The sequence below is a fragment of the Phaenicophaeus curvirostris genome, chromosome 6, assembly GCF_032191515.1.
Source record: "Phaenicophaeus curvirostris isolate KB17595 chromosome 6, BPBGC_Pcur_1.0, whole genome shotgun sequence".
Classification (NCBI taxonomy): domain Eukaryota; kingdom Metazoa; phylum Chordata; class Aves; order Cuculiformes; family Cuculidae; genus Phaenicophaeus; species Phaenicophaeus curvirostris.
In genome coordinates, this window is record NC_091397.1 from 60,480,848 (window position 1) to 60,500,150 (window position 19,303).

Consider the following 19,303-nt stretch of genomic DNA (forward strand, 5'->3'; position numbering starts at 1 on the left):
AATCGATCAGAAGATTTATTATTCTTTGTCTAGAGCTGTGGATTGTTGTCAGTTTTATTTTTACCTCATCAATATTCAATTTTTTTTTTTTTAAAGAAAGGTGAGAATATGTAAAGAGGAGGAACAGGAGCTATTTTCCCCAGGAAATATTGGAAGCATGTATTGCAGCAAGCGAGCCACTGTTCCTATGTGGCATCAGAACTGTAGAGAGATGGGCAAAAATTATGTTCTTATAGGAAATAACCTCATTTATTTGTCAACTAATGCAGAATTTAAGGTTTGTGCGCCTGTAATGAACAAAGAGAATCTATAAAGCATAAACCGCAGAGCACAACTCGCGTTGTGTTGCAGGAGGGACAGTTACCAGTAGCCGTGCAATATGCCAGAAACAAGTCAGTGATAAAGCTGTTTATGTTTTATTCGTGGAACACGGCCCAGCGCGCAGGCCCCGCCGGCACAGAGCACATCGCAACGAAGGGTCTGTGACAAACTACATTCAAGTATCAAATGTGTCTAAAAGTATTTCATAGAATCATAGAATCATAGAATCATAGAATCACCAGGTTGGAAGAGACCCACCGGATCACCGAGTCCAACCATTCCCATCAATCACTAACCCATGTCCCTCAGCACCTCGTCCACCCGTGCCTTAAACCCCTCCAGGGAAGGTGACTCAACCCCCTCCCTGGGCAGCCTCTGCCAGGGCCCAATGACCCTTGCTGTGAAAAATTTTTTCCTAATGTCCAGCCTGACCCTCCCCTGGCGGAGCTTGAGGCCATTCCCTCTCGTCCTGTCCCCTGTCACTTGGGAGAAGAGCCCAGCTCCCTCCTCTCCACAACCTCCTCTCAGGGAGTTGTAGAGAGCAATGAGGTCTCCCCTCAGCCTCCTCTTCTATTTACCACAGAATACCATTAAGATCATCAATTCTGAGACAGACAATCCTTCACAAGGGAAAAAAAGGATGCTTCAAACCTGAACTTTTTAAGAATCCAAACTAATACAGTGGATTTTTTTTTAATATGCATTTTTATTTCTTTATTTATTTAGTGCAGCCACTCAAAGCAGCGCTAGGACACAGGGTACAACATGGCAAGTGACTGATATGTTCCTGACCAAATAATAGCGCCCCCCGGCCCCGGCCCCACAGCCCCCGGCCCCACAGCCCCCGGCCCCGGCCCCACAGCCCCCGGCCCCACAGCCCCCGGCCCCACAGCCTCCCGCGCGCCCCTGGCCCCGCCCCCACGGGGCCCCGCCCCTGGGGCCGCCCCCTCCGCCCCCGCCCCGCGCCTGCGCGCGGCCTGGATCCGGGGTTAGCGCCGGGGCGGCCGCGGCGGTTCCGGCCTCGCGGGGCCCGGCGGAGCGCGCTGCAGGTGGGCCGCGAGCGGGGCCCGGTCCGACCCCCCTCCCCTCCCCTGCCGAGCTCGCCGGGCCTCGGGCGGGGCAGCGGGCCCTGCCGGCCCCCTGCGCTGTTCGGTGCGGGAGGGCAGGCGGGGCGGCGCGCGGCCCGGCCCGGGAGCTGCGTCTCTAAAGGGGAGCTGAAAGGACGCGAGCGCGGGCGCGATGCCGAGTCATCGCCCCGTCCTGCGGCTTCTCCCGCGGCTTCTCCCGGTTTGGAGGAGCCCGTGGGGGTTGTGACTGAGCCGAAGGCGGTCGCGCCGGAGAGTCTGCGGCGTCGTTTGTAACGTCAGGTTTCTGTGTTTGCCTGTAAGGGGTAAGGGTGACGCCCCGGTTCTTTGGAGGAGTAAAGCGATCTAATTTTGCTCTATAAAGTTTCGCTGAATTTATAGATAACCTCCCCGGCGCTGTCAGGGAGCGCTGTGCCCGGCGGTCTGTGCGCGGGGGCACGGGGGGCTCACGGGGCTGTGGGGCCGCAGCGCCCGGCAGGCCGGCGGGCTCGGAATTAACGGCTGGTTAGCGTGACGCTTGTTAATTTGTAGAATCACAGAATAGTTTGGGTTGCATGGGACCTTAAACATCATCTAGTTCCAACTCCCCTGCCGTGTACAGAGTGTGAGTTCAATGGAGCTCCGGTTAAATCCAAGGAGAGTGGAGTGTCTGCATCGGTCACAATGGAGAGAATAGGCCAGAACACAGCTGTGGGGTATTTGTGACTTTACTGACTATACAGAGGCACGTTGCATATGAAGACAGTATATTTTCTGAATATACTGTCTCAGAATATACAACGCCTCTTCTGCATATAAATGTATATAAAAAGACAAAGTGTTCTTCAGCTTTGTCCAGTTGCAATAAGGATCAGTGCTTGTTTGGAAGTGAGTGCGTGTTAGAGGATCACATTTCACCTGCAGGTAGTTGTCTCATTCCTCATTTCTGAACTAAAAACTCTCTCTCCTAAGTCTCTGGCAGTAGAACAGCACTATAAATTGTAACTATTGAAGCTCAGGTACAGTTGGTGTTGGATGCCATAATTGCACTGGAATTTTAATTCAAATAAAGGGTGTGTTCTTGAAATGAATTCCAGTCATCCTTGCTTGCTGCATTTGCATCAGGAAAAAATATTACATCAGGAAAATATATTTCACGGAAAGGGTCACTGGGCACTGGCAGAGGCTGCCCAGGGAGGGGGTCGAGTCACCTTCCCTGGAGGGGTTTAAGGCACGGGTGGACGAGGTGCTGAGGGACATGGGTTAGTGATTGATGGGAATGGTTGGACTCAGTGATCCTGTGGGTCCTTTCCAGGCTAGTGAGTCTATGATTTTGGTTCACGTCACAGTGTAATCTTGGAGTGCATGAACTCTTCCTTTTGGAAGATGCTAAAACTAGAAGGTGCACTTCAGTTCTTAGTCAACGTTCAGCATAGACAAGACGTAGCATGAAATAAATATGCGAACACATGTGGACATTGGATCCTCAATAACCGTTTATTTCTGCGGAGACACTGCTTGTTCTGTGTTTAGTTGTTAATGTAGACATAGTCTGAGTCTGCTGTAGCTAGAGCAGGTAGGTTGAATACAGGTGTACCACAACAGCACCAGGGATTGATCCCTGAGCTTTCAGACCTATAACTATGACATCTGTTGCCTAAGCTGTAAGACTCAATTTTCTTTGCTTAAAGTCTGTAGGTCAGCTACAAGGAGAACAGTGAGCAAAAAAACGAGCCCCACATGGAATAATTGGCAACAGCTTTATCAGATTTTTTTTCAATAGTTCTAATTTTCAATTCAACAATTTCCATTAACAAATGGTTCACAGAATTAGAATGTTTTAAAAATGCTGTAGCAACATAAGAATCAATACTTTTCCTACTTGTAAGTCTTCAGTGAATTAAATGAATAAAATAATGGTGCGTATTTGCTAGAACAGTAGCTGGGACTTGCTGGCATTTTTTAAATTACTTTTCCCCTTGTACATTCACCTAGCCTTTGTGCAATATAGTGAATTAATTTTGTGCTCATGTTGCTAACACCATATGAGAGATTTTTCTGTTCTGTCTTGAGTGGTTGTTTGGTGTGCTCTCTTAATTTTCCACTTAGGCTTCTTTTCTCGGTGAACCAGGGTGATAATTACTAGCAGATTATTCAAAATGCCAGTTATAATAGAAAAAACCTGAAGTTTTGCATGCTGTTTTTAAATCATCCAGTTCCCAGAGACACTGATGAATTGAGTGTGTCAAGTAACACGCAGGTTATGGGCATAAGCTGAACAATTGATTGCTTACTGCTGTACAAATTATTTTTTTTATTAACTTTGACTTTGATTTCCCCCTGTTGCAAATTAGGAAGGTTGCATCACTTCATCACAATCATTACAATTTACAGCTCTGTTTCAAGGTAGCTTCAGTGTCATGGCTGAAAATCTGCAGTAATGATAAAATTTTAGAATTTGCATAGGTAGCAAAAATGCTTTTGTGATTAATACTTTTCCTTTTAACTTGTGTTTATAAACATTGCATATTGCCAGCAGCTGTTAGAGTAACTCCCATTTTCCCCATGACTTTCCTGTGAGTCAGCCCTCTTCTGGGTTAAAGGGACTCTATCAGATTAAACACCTGGAGTTATCCATTTCTGGCATGGAAACTAGTAGCTAATTCTGTATTCTCAAACCAAGTCCAATCTAAAAAGCTTATTAGAATTGGGTCTGTGGTGTATATAGCATCCACTGAAAATGGCAAACTTGCTTTCTAGAGCTCCTAAGTCTTGATTTTTATTTTTTTTTTAATATGAAGATCAATGTGTTGTGTGAAAGTCTTTATGATAACAAAGTTTTGAAATGCACAACTAGACTGTTGCAGTCTTTTGGCAGCAATTGTACTGTTCTAACTCAAAAGCCTCTCATCCGTCCACCTTTTTTACGTGTATATGTTGGAGGATCTCAACAGAGCTCCCAGTTCAGGTTCTTACAGCTTGAGACTGGCTCCAACTGGACAGAACCGTAGCGCTTTGCTGGTCTTAAGGGGTCTGAACAGAGGGCAACAAGACCCTTGTCAGAGTAATGACTTGAGACTTAACAGTTATCGGTTGTGGAGGAATAAATGCAAGTTGTGTTTGAATTTTTCTCCCTGAAAACTTCCTTCTGTCTTTTATTTTAGACATGGGAAAATCACTTTCTCACCTGCCTATACACACAGGCAAGGAAGATGGTTATGATGGAGGCACAGTGTCTGATAACATGAGGAGTGGGTTGGTTCACTCGGAATCACACAATGAAGATGGGCGACCTGGAGATGTATCACAGTTTCCCTATGTGGAATTTACAGGAAGAGACAGTGTCACCTGCCCAACTTGCCAGGGGACAGGAAGAATTCCACGAGGTGAGTTTTGGGGTTTTTTTTATCCTGTAAGTTACCTCATAACCATGTGCAGTTGTAACTATAATAATCTGTAACAAATGGCTGTCCAGATGACATTTTTTCATCTTTTTGACTTTTTAGCACTAAGCATTTTGTTACCGTTGCTCTGGATGTATAAAACAAATTGAGTCAGTTTTGGCTGTTAACTGTTGGTTCTTCCCTTGTCTGCTTCTCAGCTTTAAATTCACACATAACCTAGTTCTCACAAGTTGAATTTCCAGGCCTTTATTTTTGTGCCATTTCTTATACTACCTATTTTAAAATATTTGAATCAATATATAACTTTACAAAAATAGCTGCAAATGTAGATAGTGAAAATTAGAACTGTGCTAAAATGCTGTTTCCTTGGTAAATTTTAGTGAATTTTCATGCTGCCAGTTCCCCTTTATTTCCTTGCCCTGCCTTTGTCCCATCTGTTCCTGTTAGGGAGAGGGCCCTAGCTCAGAGCTGAAAATATGTAGGACTCAGGGAGGTGGTTGAGTCACCATCCCTGGAGGTATTTAAAAGGCGGGTAGATAAGGTGCTCAGAGACATGGTTTAGTGGCAGGTAGGATAGGAATGGTCAGACTTGATGATCCTGGGGGTGTTTTACAACCTAGTGATTCTGTGTTTCTATCTCTGGCTACCCTGGGAAAGGAGTAGGCTACACAGCATTGATCTTCATGCCTAACAGTTTTGTTTGCTTGCTGTCTTCATCCTTTGCTTTTCCTTTTAATGAAAAAATCTCCTTTATTAAACTTCTCTCCTATACAATAAGCCACCTCAATAGTTTTTTTTAGTAAGAGGCCTTTGAAAGGAGCATGCAGGACATCTGAAACTTCTTAGGAGAGAGCAGCAAATGCAGTGTGACAGAGTACAGCCTTCTGCTTCAGCTGTAAGATCTTCCCTTTGTTCAGGGGGGAGGAACTGATGAGAAGGTTTCATGTTTGGGACTGCTTTGCTGCCAGAGCTCTTATCCAAAATAGATTATTTAATATTAAAGCTCTTAAAAGTAATTTAGACCAGCAACTTAGGGGAAAATGGTGTCTGTGCTGTACTGCCCTTGTACGTGTGTGTCTGTCAGATTAGGTTCTGGTGTAGTTCACAAATAATTCTGTCTCACCTGTGAATAAGTGGCAGGGGGCACAGGATATCTAATTGGTTGCAAGTACTGTAAGAGATTTACACATGTAAGTGTTTTAGCTGCTCAGCTTTATCCTGTGATGTATCCTTTGAGTACCTCTGAATTCAGCAAATTTGAAGAGTGGGAAAGCTATGCGGCCAAGAATTATTTTAATTGAAGGGCTATGGAGAAGAAAGTTTGTTGTGTTAGCTTGCTAGCTTGAAATGCTTGAAAATATCAATAGCAAGTTTTACTCAGAACAGTGCTAGCTAAAATGCAGTAATAGGAGGATTTATATGTTCAAAACCTTCTTTGACTGTAGGATTTTTGGATGCAATTCTTAATGATAATTAACTTGCATTTGTTTATTAACCATTTTGCAGTAACTATTAAATATGCATGTTATCAATACATTCTAATGAAATAATGTGATCAAACCTAGAACTTTAAATGAGTTATTAGAACACTTAGGGCTATTGCTTTGTTATTCCTCTTTACTTTAGAAAAAGATATGTTTAGGTTTTTTTGAGGGGAGAGGACAAAAATTAAGTGTTCATAGAATCACTGCATGTGTGGTAGGGAAGACTGTTAACACAGTATATAGCTCAACTGTATAGTAAACTCTTGAATTATTTTTTTTCTGTTATTTGAACATCTTTAGCTTTTCAATATGATGAAATATGAAAATAAGACTGCTGTTTTGTCCAAAGGTTGAAGATGCTTCATTGAAACTGATATGAAAATCTGTTTTAAATTGGTAGAGGTTTTTTTAGAAGGCTTATGTTACGTACTATGACCTGACTAGTGAGCATGCTTTGCTCAGCTTAGTGATTCATCATGGAATCACTTCTAAATGGTTGATCAGCTAAGTAATAATGCTGGTCAAATTCTGCATTTGGTTTAAAAAATGCAAATGTGATTGTTCTTGAGGCCTCACTGATCTCAGACAGGTGAATCTCAATTCTGTTTTCCTATACTGCAAATAGCAAAAGCTGTACAGGCAGGGGTAGTCCATGTATTTTCAACGTCTTATCTGTGCCTTTGGTTTTTATTTCTACTGCTAAGATTCCTTCTTTTAAAAAAATGCTTCATAGCAAAGTAATTTGTCGCTTGGAGACATTCCAGTAGATCCTTTTTTTTGACTTCCAGGGTGCTGCATCTCAGTCCTGTGAGAAATGGTTGTATTTACCAGTGGTTTTCCACAGTGCAGAACATGTATAACCAGTGTTGCCATAGCCACTCAAATTGATAAGTTTAAGGATTTTTTTTAAACCTAAATTTTGCTTTTCAGAAGAGTATGTGTAGAATACCTTCTAGATCATTTCTTGCTCCCTGAGCTTCTGAATGTCCTGTGGCTTTATATTGTCTGGCATGGAGAGTTGGAAGCTGTTAGTTGCCTCTGTTTCTTTTGAGGAAACGGTGCCAGAGGCGTGCCACCTCCTGTGCACGTATGCGACTGAGAGGCAGAATTTGTTGTGTGACACAAGCTGTAGTAATATTCCACTTGGGTCCTAATCTGGAATTTAAATGTTTCTCTTGAGTGTTTATTCTTTGGTGCCATTAAGTTATAATGGGCACTCTTGTTTGAAGTAACTGCAACAAAACTTATTTCTTGTTCGTTTGAATTCTGAAAGTGTGTTTTTTTGTTTCCAGGGCAGGAAAATCAGCTGGTAGCATTAATTCCATATAGTGATCAGAGACTGAGGCCAAGAAGAACGTAAGTTAATAGTTAGTTGTGACACATGAATCTATGGTTAATTTTCCTCTTCTAGTTAAAATTCAGCAATTTAAAGATTATGTGAAGGAGAATCAAGCAAAAATCACTGGAATGTTTTCTTGCATTCAGTATTGAAAGACCCAGCTCATGAGCAGTATCGGTAGTCCCATCACACTATGTCTTACAGAACTGAGTAATACCTACATGAAGAGATCATAGAGCATTTATATGAATGTCTACAATACCAATCTCTGTAACGTCTTAATTGATCTAATAAGATAAATCTTCAGTGTTAAAGTCTGAATGAAGTGATAGCTTTTTTGGGGCCACTACTCCAAATAAGTTGCCTAGAAATTAATTTGTAAAGCTCTGAGCAGCTAGCAAAATCATCAGATTCACCATTCTGATATAGCATGATTATAGTCTAATACTTTCTCTGAAAGTCTCTTATAACAAAGAATCCCATGGAAGGCGTACAAGTTCTTTGTTGTTCTTCTGGGTGTGTTGTGCAAGAGTTCCACAGAATGACAAAAGTTCTGCTATAAATAAAATTTAAGAGGAAGTGCTTAAGTTTCAAGGCAAGTAAATATTTACTACTTCCATCTTCCTTTTAGTTATAGATGTAGGGTTAACCACTTTTCGTTTCCTGATGCATATGCAAAAGTAACATCTCTGTTTGAGACATAGACACATAGACATGAAGTGCAGCATAGTTTTGTTTGTTTTTTTTCCCTTTTGGAAACTAATGGAAGCTAGAAATAGTCTGAACTAGTTGTATTGTCTTGCCATGCCTCTTATCACTTAAAATAACATGCTACTATTGTTTAATGTGCTTTTGACTCTGAAATAGGCTTTTTTTTTTTTCCCCCCTCCAGAAAGCTCTATGTGACTGCTTCTGTAACTGTATGTTTACTGCTTTCTGGACTGGCTGTATTCTTCTTGTTTCCTCGCTCAATTGATGTTGAATACATTGGTGTGAAGTCAGTATATGTCTCTTACGAAGAGGGCAGACGTATAATATATCTAAATATTACGGTAAGTCTAGCTATCTGGATATTTGTAATCTATAAATGCAACAGGAGATACTACTGTGACAGTTTCATATGCATAGAAATTGTGGTCTAGTTGATAAGCTTAGTGTCTTAAGAAATACAGGCAGATGTAGTGACCGGTTTGAAAAAATGTCATTGGACCGACTGAGGCTGGTTACTGTAACTATAGCTAATAGAGGAGGTGTAGCTGCATGCAACCATTGTGTCTTCTGGCTTCATGAGAACACTGACTTTGGAGTTCTCTGCATTATTTTTGGAATATGAATGAAATGTAGTGTGTGTATTGTAAGAATGTTATTAATTGCTGTCTTGGTTTTATGCATTTGTCAAAATGGTTTTGAGGAAAAACTTAGTTCTTTCCACATGCTTCTCAACCTCTTGGTAGTGCAGTCAATACAGAATTGCCTAAAGACTTTTAGTAGAGTTACTTATTTTAAATAAAGCAAAGCAGCCATGGGAGAAAAAGGTCCTATAATGCCTAAATTTCATGGAAAGAATAACTTGAGGATAGAAATAAATACAGTATTTGCAGTGGAGGGTGGTCACTAAGGAAATTGTGTAGAAGTTTGTGCTGATTAATATATTCACAAAGAACTGAGAAAGGGGTTAAACTGACAGTACCTTACACCCCTCCTCCTCCTCAGTCCTAGAAGGCAGGAAAATATACTTGCATAATTTCAGGTGTGACTGTCTTAGGCACAAGTTTTAAAGTATGTGCTCATCAGATACACAGAATAGATAGCTGTTAGCGTTTTGTGTTTTGTTTTGTTGTTGTGGGTTTTTTTTTCAGAACACGTTAAATATAACGAACAACAACTATTATTCTGTTGAAGTGGCAAATATCACAGCCCAAGTTCAGTTTTCAAAAACAGTTATTGGCAAAGCACGGTTAAACAACATCACCACCATTAGTCCTCTGGATATGAAACAGGTAAATACAATATTCAGTGTTGAATAGATGTTAATCTTGATATGTAAATCTACTCATTTGTGTCATCTTTGCTGGTTTTTTTTTTTCAGATTGACTATATGGTGCCCACAGTCATGAGCTACATGTAGTAAGTGTACCAACCTCTAAATATCACATAGGTCTTATTAAAAGTTATAGTTGTGTGAAAATTGACTTTTTTCACAGTTGCAGAAATGCATTTTATAGAGATGTTATGGCATTTTCTTTGTGGGAGTTTAATAGTACTGGAAAATATCAAAGCAGGGTTGTTCCAATAGTTTCATATAGTAGCTTGCTGTTGCGGGTTCTCAGTATCTCTATCCCAGTGTTTCAGGCCTTGGCAATAGCTAGGACTCGCTGCTTTGAGAGGTGGAAGTGCAGGTGTGTTTCCCTAGCAAGTTCTCTGGTGACATTCCTTTTAATTTCTCTGACAGCAGAGAGAATTTGTACTCAATTAGCCTTTGATTAGAGGCTAATTTCTAATCAAATGAGGTCTTGTGTTGTAACTAGCTAGTTGTTTGGATCCTGGAGAGTATGTGTCCTGTAAAATCATCTGAGTTAAGTATAGGAGGTCTTGAATTCAGCAGACCTGTATGATGAAATCATCATCATGTGGGGCATTTCCACACATTTATTTTAGAGAGCTGGCTCAATGTGAAGTTCGCCCTCAATGTAGCTTCCTATCTACAGTTTGTGCTGTGTGGTGTTTGGGTTTTTTTGTGGGGTTTTGTTTAGTTGATCTGTTTGGGTTTTTTTAAACAGTTTATTTCCAAATAATCTGGACTTAAACCAGCGCGTTAAATCTCTCTGCTTCTCAGGCAGGATGTGCTGTTGGGTACGGAGCTGGTTTTATAGTATGTTACAGGTTGTCTGTATTTTGCATTAGAAAACTACAGTCACTGAGAATATCTGGCATTAGAGTCTAACTATGGAAAACATAAAAATAATTATTACTACTGATACCAATATAAAACAATGTCTAATGCCGAACTGTTTTATTTGTATGTTCATATACTTTGGATCACTTGTGTTCATTCAGGGTTTAATACTTCATCATAGGTTTGGTGCCAGGGAAAAGAATCACCATGGCTTGCAATGACTGCCGTGCAGTCTAATTGCACTGATAACATGCAAGAGCAATTGATTTAAAGAGGGGAGTTGAAAAAAGTATACACTTACATAGTGCTCAGTATAGCTGGTATGTAGGTGCGTGTAGAAGATGTAAGTCTGAAAAGACTATTTTGCAACAGAACAGAACCCCAGGGAGGAGGTTGAGTCACCTTCCCTGGAGGTGTTTAAGGCACGGGTGGACGAGGTGCTAAGGGGCATGGGTTAGTGATTGATGGGAATGGTTGGACTCAGTGATCCTGTGGGTCTCTTCCAACCGGGTTATTCTTTGATTCTATGATTCTAATTACTCTGACTTCAAAATCTCTGCAGATCGATTGCATAATACTGAAGTGAATGAATGAAAAAAAAAAAAAAAGAAAGAAGGACTTTTCTATATTCTTGATACTTCTTGAGCCAGAATAGCAGAGCAAGCTTGTGAGACTTTTTTCCGTAGAAAATGCTGCTTTAATGTGAAAAGATGCTGAAGTTGGCATAACGTTGATCTCTTACTTCACATGAAGCGAAATTGCAAATTATATCTATATCCTTTCATAGTAAAAGTCTTCATTGGTGACAAAGTGATGCTGACATGCTTAAATGTAATGATTCTTGTTAACTTTGGTTATCTTCTGAAAGATGGAGTGAACACTGTAAGCAAGCACATGTGAATATAGTTCATGTGAAAGCAAGGCTATGTATAAAAGAGTAGACCTAGGTGAGTATACAGGCACGGGCAGTGTTTTCAAGAAGTTTTGATTGCCATTACTAGCAACTCTGTCTCTATATATATACAGATAGCAGAATTTCTACTTGATGCCACAATTCTTGCCTTTTAAATAGTTACCTATAAAAGCTCGATGCAAATCTAATAATTGTTTTTCTTTTTTGCAGTGACTTCTGTACTTTAGAGTCCATCAAAGTGCATAACATAGTGGTGATGATGCAGTAAGTATGGAAACTTCCTATTTGTTGGAAACAACCTTAAAAGCCATGTAATTCTTATTGAAATATCGCTCAGAAATACCGTCACAGTTTAGACCCAGCCAATTTCAGCAGCTAAAACTGAGCAGTTGGGCTCCCAGTTCCTTTCTGCCCACCCCCAGGGAAAGAAGAAAGAGAAATGAGAGGGGGAAAAAGACCTGTGGGTTGAAAATGAAACTAAAACAACTTTAATAAAATAGTAATAATAATGGCAATAATAAGAAAATAATAAAATACATACAAATATATGAAATTGTGACCCCACCTCTCAATGACTATACGTCGCCACAAATGCTGCAGAACAAGTTGGAGAAGGGGTCAGCAGCAGGAGAGGGCTGGACACAGGAAAAGGATTCGGGAATACACAGATCTGGGATCAGGGCCAAACCGGCAGATGTTGGCCATCACAGAAGAGAGCGAGACCCTCATGATCACAGAATCACAGAATAACCAGGTTGGAAGAGACCCACCGGATCACTGAGTCCAACCGATCTATCTATTTTGTAGAGAGCGTGATGTATATTGGATGGAAAATTCTATCGGTCAATTTGGGGTCACCTGTCCTGCTCACCCCTTCTTGCACGTGTGAGCTTTTTCACCTCTTTGAGGGTAGTGCACCAGCTTGAAGATGGCCTTGGTTTCTCTAGAAATAAGTGTAAGCAATGGCCTTTCTGCATACCAGTGCCCCTTGTTACCACTTTTAGAGAGAAACACTGTCTGAAAAACATGCAGTAACTTCATTTCCTGAGACTTATCTGAAGGTATAAAACTGTTCCTACTTTAACTCAAACCAGAACAAATACTTAATCCTGGGGCTGTGTATCATAGATAAAATGAAATCTGCTTACGTTCTATTGTAGCTTCATAGTTCTTGAAACTGAACTGTCTCTTGGCAGGTTCTGATAGCATAAGGACACTTGAATAAGCAGAACTGTTATTACTGTATCTGCTCTGCTGTTGGCTTGTAGCCGCAGAGCTACAGGTCTCAAATACTTTGAAATAAGTTTGTGTATCAGCTGCTGTTCAAAACTTGCCAAGATTTTTGAGATCTTGAAGCAGTTACAGGCAGTTACTCTGCCAGAGTCTGCTTATCATGACTGATTGTATAAATAGCAGCATGGGTCGGGGAGGTACAGACCAACTATGGCTGTAACTTCATTCACTTAATCATTTGCTTTCTCCTCTCAAAGCAAGGTTTTATTGAGTAAACCTCAGCTTTACAATCTTCATTAGATAAAATAGTGCTCAGGGAACCAAATGTCTTTCAAGGAGAAAATCTGTAATGGAAAACTAGTATTGTTTTTAACTTTAAATAAAACTTATTTTGTTTCAAAGCTCTTTCCTCAAAAATCCTACTAATGTAAAAACACTGATCTTGAAAATAGGAAACTCAAGCCTCTTACAAAACAAATATCTTTTGTTTTGTCTTTTCAAGAGTGACGGTGACAACTTCTTACTTTGGCCACTCTGAGCAAATATCCCAGGAGAGATACCAGTATGTGGACTGTGGAGGAAACACAACCTACCAGCTGGGCCAGTCAGAATATTTAAATGTACTTCAGCCTCCGCAATAAAAGCACTTGTGGGTTAATGTGGAATGGCTGCTGTTGATGCTTGCAGAGATCCTTTGAATAGGACTGGTACTATGTGAAGGGGAGACTGTGTGCATGTAAAGTATAGCGAACATGGTGACCTGTTCGTTCTAGATGCAAGGAGGGAAAAGGTGCAAAATGTATATAGATGCACTTGTTAAATGTTGTGTTTTCCCCTTCTGTTTGCTTTCTGTTACTGTAAGCACTTCTGTCAGGTTGTATGGTGGGAGGGTGACAGGGAATATCAGATTCCTGAACTAAATCAGGACCTTTCCTTGCAGCATGGTACATCAACTTAGAGTAACCATGTATGTCTGTGTTGAGGTGAAATGTCACTAATGAGCATTGTAGAAAAACTGATACTCATGCAGTTTGAGTTTATACTTCAGTTCTTGATATTTGACTATTGAAACTGGCAGTATTACTACTTTAGTAACAAGATTACTTTGAGGTATCTGGATGTTAAGCTTCTCTCAGTAATCCAGTGGCGATAGTTCTTTATTTTTGGGATTCTACTTTTTGTTTGTTATACGTGATTAGAGGTGACATGCAGTCTGTTAAAGCTGGGAAAGCTCTCTTGGATGACACTACACTTGAATGTGCAACTTCTAGAATCTGGCATATTTTCATTCATATTCTCTCCTGCTGCCTCTGGGATGCAAAAAGGAGAGTGTATGTTGTTGGATTTAAAATTTGGTCTAAAAACAACCCCTAGAATTATTACTGACAAAGGAGAAATTCAAGACTATAATATGAATGGATAAAGACTTTGAACACTGTCTTTCTACTGTGTTTTTAGTCAACTTTTGAGTGCCACTATTAAAATCAACATTGTGCAGTTGGAACTAGGTGGGAAACGGTTGGAGCATGGGTTTGGGCAGCTTGATGTAAATTTTCTTCATTTTTTTATTGTTTTAACGTATTGTGTGTCTAAGCTACTTGTAAGTGTTCATGTGTTGGGGTGTGTATATTTAGTGTGCCGTCTCAGTAAGCAATGCAGTAGTTATCTGAATCTCCAGAGCGCTCACAGTTCACATCAAAGTTAGGTAAGGGAGAATAAAGTAGTTATTTCTATAAGAGTAAATGCTAATGTAATCATAAGACTGACGTATAACAAAGCTTTTAAATAGTTTGAGTAGGATAGTTTGCACACGGAGAATTTCCAGGGTTATTATCGAACATGGTGACTGTGAATTTTGGGTTCAAAGTCGCTTGACTTCTGAAGGCGCCTGTTCTAAGGGTTAGGTACAAAACCTTTTAATTAACTAGGTCAGAACTGTTTTATTTCTGAATTAGCCCTAATAAGGTACTATTGAAACTGTTGCATTGTAATGAATAATATATTTTTTAAAATAGATGTTGCGGTTTCTATGCTGCCCATCTCCTGAAAATAAGCTATATAAAATGAATTAGCAATAAACACTATGGAAAAAGGCTGCTGAGTAACTTCTTGAAACTAACAGTCTCTTAAGCTCCAGTACTTCAGTGAAAATACATGTCTGTATTACTCTTCTTTATCGGCCTTTCTTAAGAGGACCTATCTGTGTGGGTGGGGGAAAGAATATTGATGTTTCAAAAAAATCAAGTAACCATACAAAAATCCCTCTTCTGTTTGAATTGCTATGAGCATTTTTTCTGAATGTCTGTGAAAAATTTTGGGACCTAAGTTGTTGGTTTCATATAACAGTTAAGATGAACATGTCAGCTTTTGGCTTTGGAGAACTTTTGGAAGAGTCAGTTCTGATGACTTACTGTAGTTGTGTTCTGAACATTATTTTTTAATCTGGATATTTAAAGTAAACATTATTATGGCTTAGTCATAAGGGAAACAAGTTCACAATTGACTCTAGTCTTCCTAGCTAAGGTTCGGTCCTGTGGCTGATAAAATGCATGCAGAAGCTTCTCTGAGGCTGCAAAGATACAGGTCGTAACTAAAGACCAGGATAGTGGGGAGCTGGCTAGAAGCAGAGGGGTAAACTCTTATACATTATCCTTTGTAGCAGGATTTGCTTGTATTGGAGAGCAGGTAGAGAATTCTGGTTTAAATCATGCCAGATCTAAGTCAACCAGCAAGTGATACAGGATTTTTCTTCTAGGCCTAAGTATTTACACCTTGAGTTGTTGGGTTTGGGGGTTTTTTTTGGGGGGGGTTGTTCTTTGAGGTTTGTTTTTTTTTTTTTAGTAGCAAAAGAAGAAAACAGCTCTAGGCAGGTATTTGTATCAATTTAAAACAATTTTTTCTTCCAAGGATAAAATGTAATCTAAAATAACTGGAATGGCACAATGATAAAATTATTTGGTGACAGCGGCAAATGTGCTTTGAACAGGCGTGGTGGGGGGAGGTTACACTGTTAATGCAGTGGTGAAACTCAAACTGACTTTTGAAAGTTTGGCAGACATGCTGAGTAAATTGCGTACTTAAATCTGTGGATCTTGCATTGCATGAAATGTTTGGTATTGGCTAATTTCAAACAAAGAATTATGAGTGGAATTATTGTTTCCGTGTATGTGGTGGAAGGAAGAAGATACAATTCTTAGTGTCTGTCATCTGGGATATCTAATGGATGTAAACTTTAACACATAAATTTGTGGTACACTTACTGAATTACCAGAGGTCTTATGTTAAAAAATAAAGCATGGGGTAAAGATCTTATTGATCAGTCTTCAAATTAAGTGAGTTATGGGAGAATCCAAAGTTCAAGGTTCCTCAAGTGCTAATATGGGCTTGTAAAACTGTCAGCATATTTCTAACCAAACAGGTACTTGAATTTAACTACTGATTTTAATATGATATATCGTCAGATAAGCAGGTAAGCATCTGTTTCAATACTTAATTTAGACTTGATTTCTGTGGCAGAGCTTGGAAACATCCTAAAGGAGCAAGATAAGTCAGTATTAATTGTATAGCTTGGTAAACAGGGTATGAAAATTGATCCAAGTAACAGTCTTGTAACTATTTCACATTTACTTTTAATATTGATTTTAAAATAAAAAAGGCAAACCTTTCAGCTCACTGTAAATCAATAAGTACAAGTCCTGTCCAGCAGGTCAGCTTGAAGAGTCAATTTTTTTCTGTTTTGTTTTCCTATGTGTAAGGTGGTTTCTGAAGGACGAATTTCTCAACTGATTCATATTTACTTGTGACTTCCCCATAATATTGGGATATATACACACACGTACTGGCACTGCAGTGTTGTCTTTCAAGGGGTGTATTTCTGGTAAAATTCTTTGCGCTTGAGTTCTTTGTGTCAATTCCTGTACCAAAACCTGTTGTGACCTAATATGGAAGCTCCGGTATCTCTTAAAACAGTGATCCAGATGATGTTCTTTAGTGGCAGAACTGGGAAAAAAAAAACCCAAAACTTAATGTATTCTGTATAGAATAACTTTAAAATTTCAAAATTGTAACTTAAGGTGAATTAATGTGGAACACTCAAATGAGGAAAATGTTGGCTGTTTGGCCATTCTGACCTGGAGAACAAAATGATTTTGCATTTTAAATATGACTCTTTAAAAATGAACAAATTAATAAAGCCACCAAAAATTCAAAGATCTAACCACCAAATATCCATTTGGAAAGATTTAAAGGGAAGCACGCTTACTGAAAGACGTAGTACCTAACACTCTTGAACTCCTGGTGTGGCGAGAAGCCTGTAGAAGCTCATTCATGGTTTGTTTACTCATCTTGATATTTAGGGGGTAGTTGCTTAATTCTTAATCTTTTGTGAAGACAAACATAATTATCTTTTTCCTGTGTGGTATAGCTTTGAAGTTCTTAATACACTTCTCATGTGTGCATGACCTTGATATTAACATTGTGGTGTTTATATTTTGCAGTCTGCCTTATGTGGGCAGGCTTAAGCAAATGCCTCAGTTCACTTTGCTGCAAACTGTCCTTGAAGTTTGGCAAATAAATATTTTTTTTTCTTGATAGTACATTGCAAACATTACTGGGCTTTTTAGTTTGTGGTATATAAAGCCAACTATTTGCACACTGTAAGTGCTTGGACTTAACAGTCAGAGTCTTCAACCATCTGACTGAAGTTTTCTTCCCTCATGATGGAAAGGATGGTTCTTTGAGTAGTATGAGAGATTTCTGCATTCAGAAAGTGTTAAAAGAAAAAGTGGTATTTCTTATTCAGCATTTAAGGTTTCCTTTTTTTGTGTGGTGGTGGTGGTGATTGTGGGGGGGAAGAAGGGAGAGTCAGATGTGGTTTTGCTTTTCTTCCCACCCCCAAATCTGTAGCGGGGCATGTATCTGTTCCCAGAAAGCATCTTCCGAAATGGGTGACTGGTTTCAGACTTGGGCAACTATGTGAAGCTTAACATCAATTAGGCTAGACTTAAGAATTAAGTAAGGCTAGAAGTAATACTTCGGAGAACTACATTTTTTACTTACCTGTCTAACAAAATGCCCCAGCCCTAGCAATGCCTCTGGACTTACCATTACTTCTGAAAGGGAAGGATAAGCCAGTCCATTATTGAAGTAAGTTGGTTGCACTTACACGTATCACTGCTGGCATCAGAACAGTTGCAAATGTTGGCCCTGATCATGCCAAAAAATCTAGATTGTTTTTTTGACTTTGCAGGGGGGAGCAATAAAACTCAAACCAAAATCCAACGAATACATGATGAAAATAGTAGTTTTGGTCTGGCAAACACATCAAGTGTTTGTCTGCTTGAGAAGTCGCTTTCCTCTTTAGCTGGGGAATTCTGGTCATTACCAGAGGGGTAGTTGGCAGTAGTTTGTTCTGCTGTCCTACAGCTTTTGCTGTGTAAACCTGCTCTCCAAGCTTCAGGCAGACCTGTTGGACAGGAACGGTTGTCTGCAAAGAATCTGTGCAATTAAAATTAGTGTTGGACCCTACAGTGTAGTGTGAGACTCTTTGGTGGCAGTAACATACTGATCCTCATACTGTCCTATTCCACAAGCCATCAAAAGGGTCTCGCAGCCTGGGTGCGTATGTCTTTTGGGTGCCGAAACTGCTTTTGCTTTGCATGAGCAGAGATATTTAGTGCCAGACATGTGAGCATGTTACGGTGCCTGAATATTTTGAGTCTGACTGTTGGTGATTTAGTTCTTTTTGTTTTGTCTAAGGAAGCAAACTTAACCACTAACATTCACTGTCAAGAGTGTGCATATAATAGCTTGAGATATGTATAGAAATATTAATGAGTAACAACTATTTTTGTAAAGAATTGTAAACTGTTGTTCTTGTAACTGTGTAGCAAACACTCTATCCACTTTAAGCATAATAAACACTATAGAAGTCAAGGGGTATTTGGGAATGACTTGTAGGTCAGAGAGGCTATCTTAATGTAAGTCAACCAGAGTAAAGAATCTTGTTACTTAGAGGCTCAAAATCTGGAGTTAACTTCACTATGAATATGTGTTTCTAGACAGGATTGTTTGGCTCAAAGATATTAAATTTTCTATTTTAAAAAAATCTTGGGTCATGTATCTCTTTTTCTTTTCAAACTGACTTAATATTTTTCTCTTCTCCTTCCCTACCTCACACAAGTTTCCCCCTATCTCTCCATATTTTTCCCACAAGCTCTCATGTATTTTCGATGGTATGATTTTGGCTTTTGTAATGATTGACATTCCGTGATATGAAAACTTCATTATCTGCTTTTTTTATATTATGTTTTATTGTGTTAAGTCTATAATAAACTGGAGTATCTGAAAACTAAGCACCACGCATGAATGACTTACTGTTGTCTGACTGGACTACTAAAGCAGCTGAGTTAAAAGCCTGGGCTGACCCTCGCCAGCAGAGTGAGCCTGGACCCAGTAGATCATACACACTTCCCCCTGGTGTGATGGCAGAGAGAAGCAGAAGGCTAAAAGCAAGAAAACTCATGGGTTAGAATAAAGACAGTTCAATAGGAAAAGCCAAGCTGTGTGCACAAGCAAAGCAAAATAAAGAATTTATTTCCTGCCAGTAGGCAGGTGCTTAGAATGGGAAGACAAATACCATAACCGCAAA

General features: G+C 39.8%; 1 protein-coding gene across 1 annotated transcript; it reads left to right on the plus strand.

Annotated features, from left to right (window-relative positions):
• Nucleotides 1-1,294: 1,294 nt before the first annotated feature.
• Nucleotides 1,295-18,760, plus strand: TMEM106B (transmembrane protein 106B). Its single transcript, XM_069860371.1, has 8 exons — nt 1,295-1,370; nt 4,550-4,771; nt 7,566-7,629; nt 8,505-8,664; nt 9,472-9,612; nt 9,702-9,739; nt 11,632-11,685; nt 13,157-18,760. Exons 2-8 carry the CDS (start codon nt 4,552-4,554, stop codon nt 13,293-13,295), a joined length of 816 nt encoding a protein of 271 aa, XP_069716472.1. The 5' UTR covers nt 1,295-1,370; nt 4,550-4,551; the 3' UTR covers nt 13,296-18,760.
• Nucleotides 18,761-19,303: the final 543 nt, after the last annotated feature.

Bases quoted from the DNA above. Each gene is read 5' to 3' on its own strand.
- TMEM106B (XM_069860371.1), top strand. From the start codon at position 4,552: ATGGGAAAATCACTTTCTCACCTGCCTATACACACAGGCAAGGAAGAT. The intron at 8,665-9,471 runs GTAAGTCTAGCT...TTTTTTTTTCAG, and splicing joins TAATATATCTAAATATTACG to AACACGTTAAATATAACGAA. The intron at 11,686-13,156 runs GTAAGTATGGAA...TGTCTTTTCAAG, and splicing joins AACATAGTGGTGATGATGCA to AGTGACGGTGACAACTTCTT.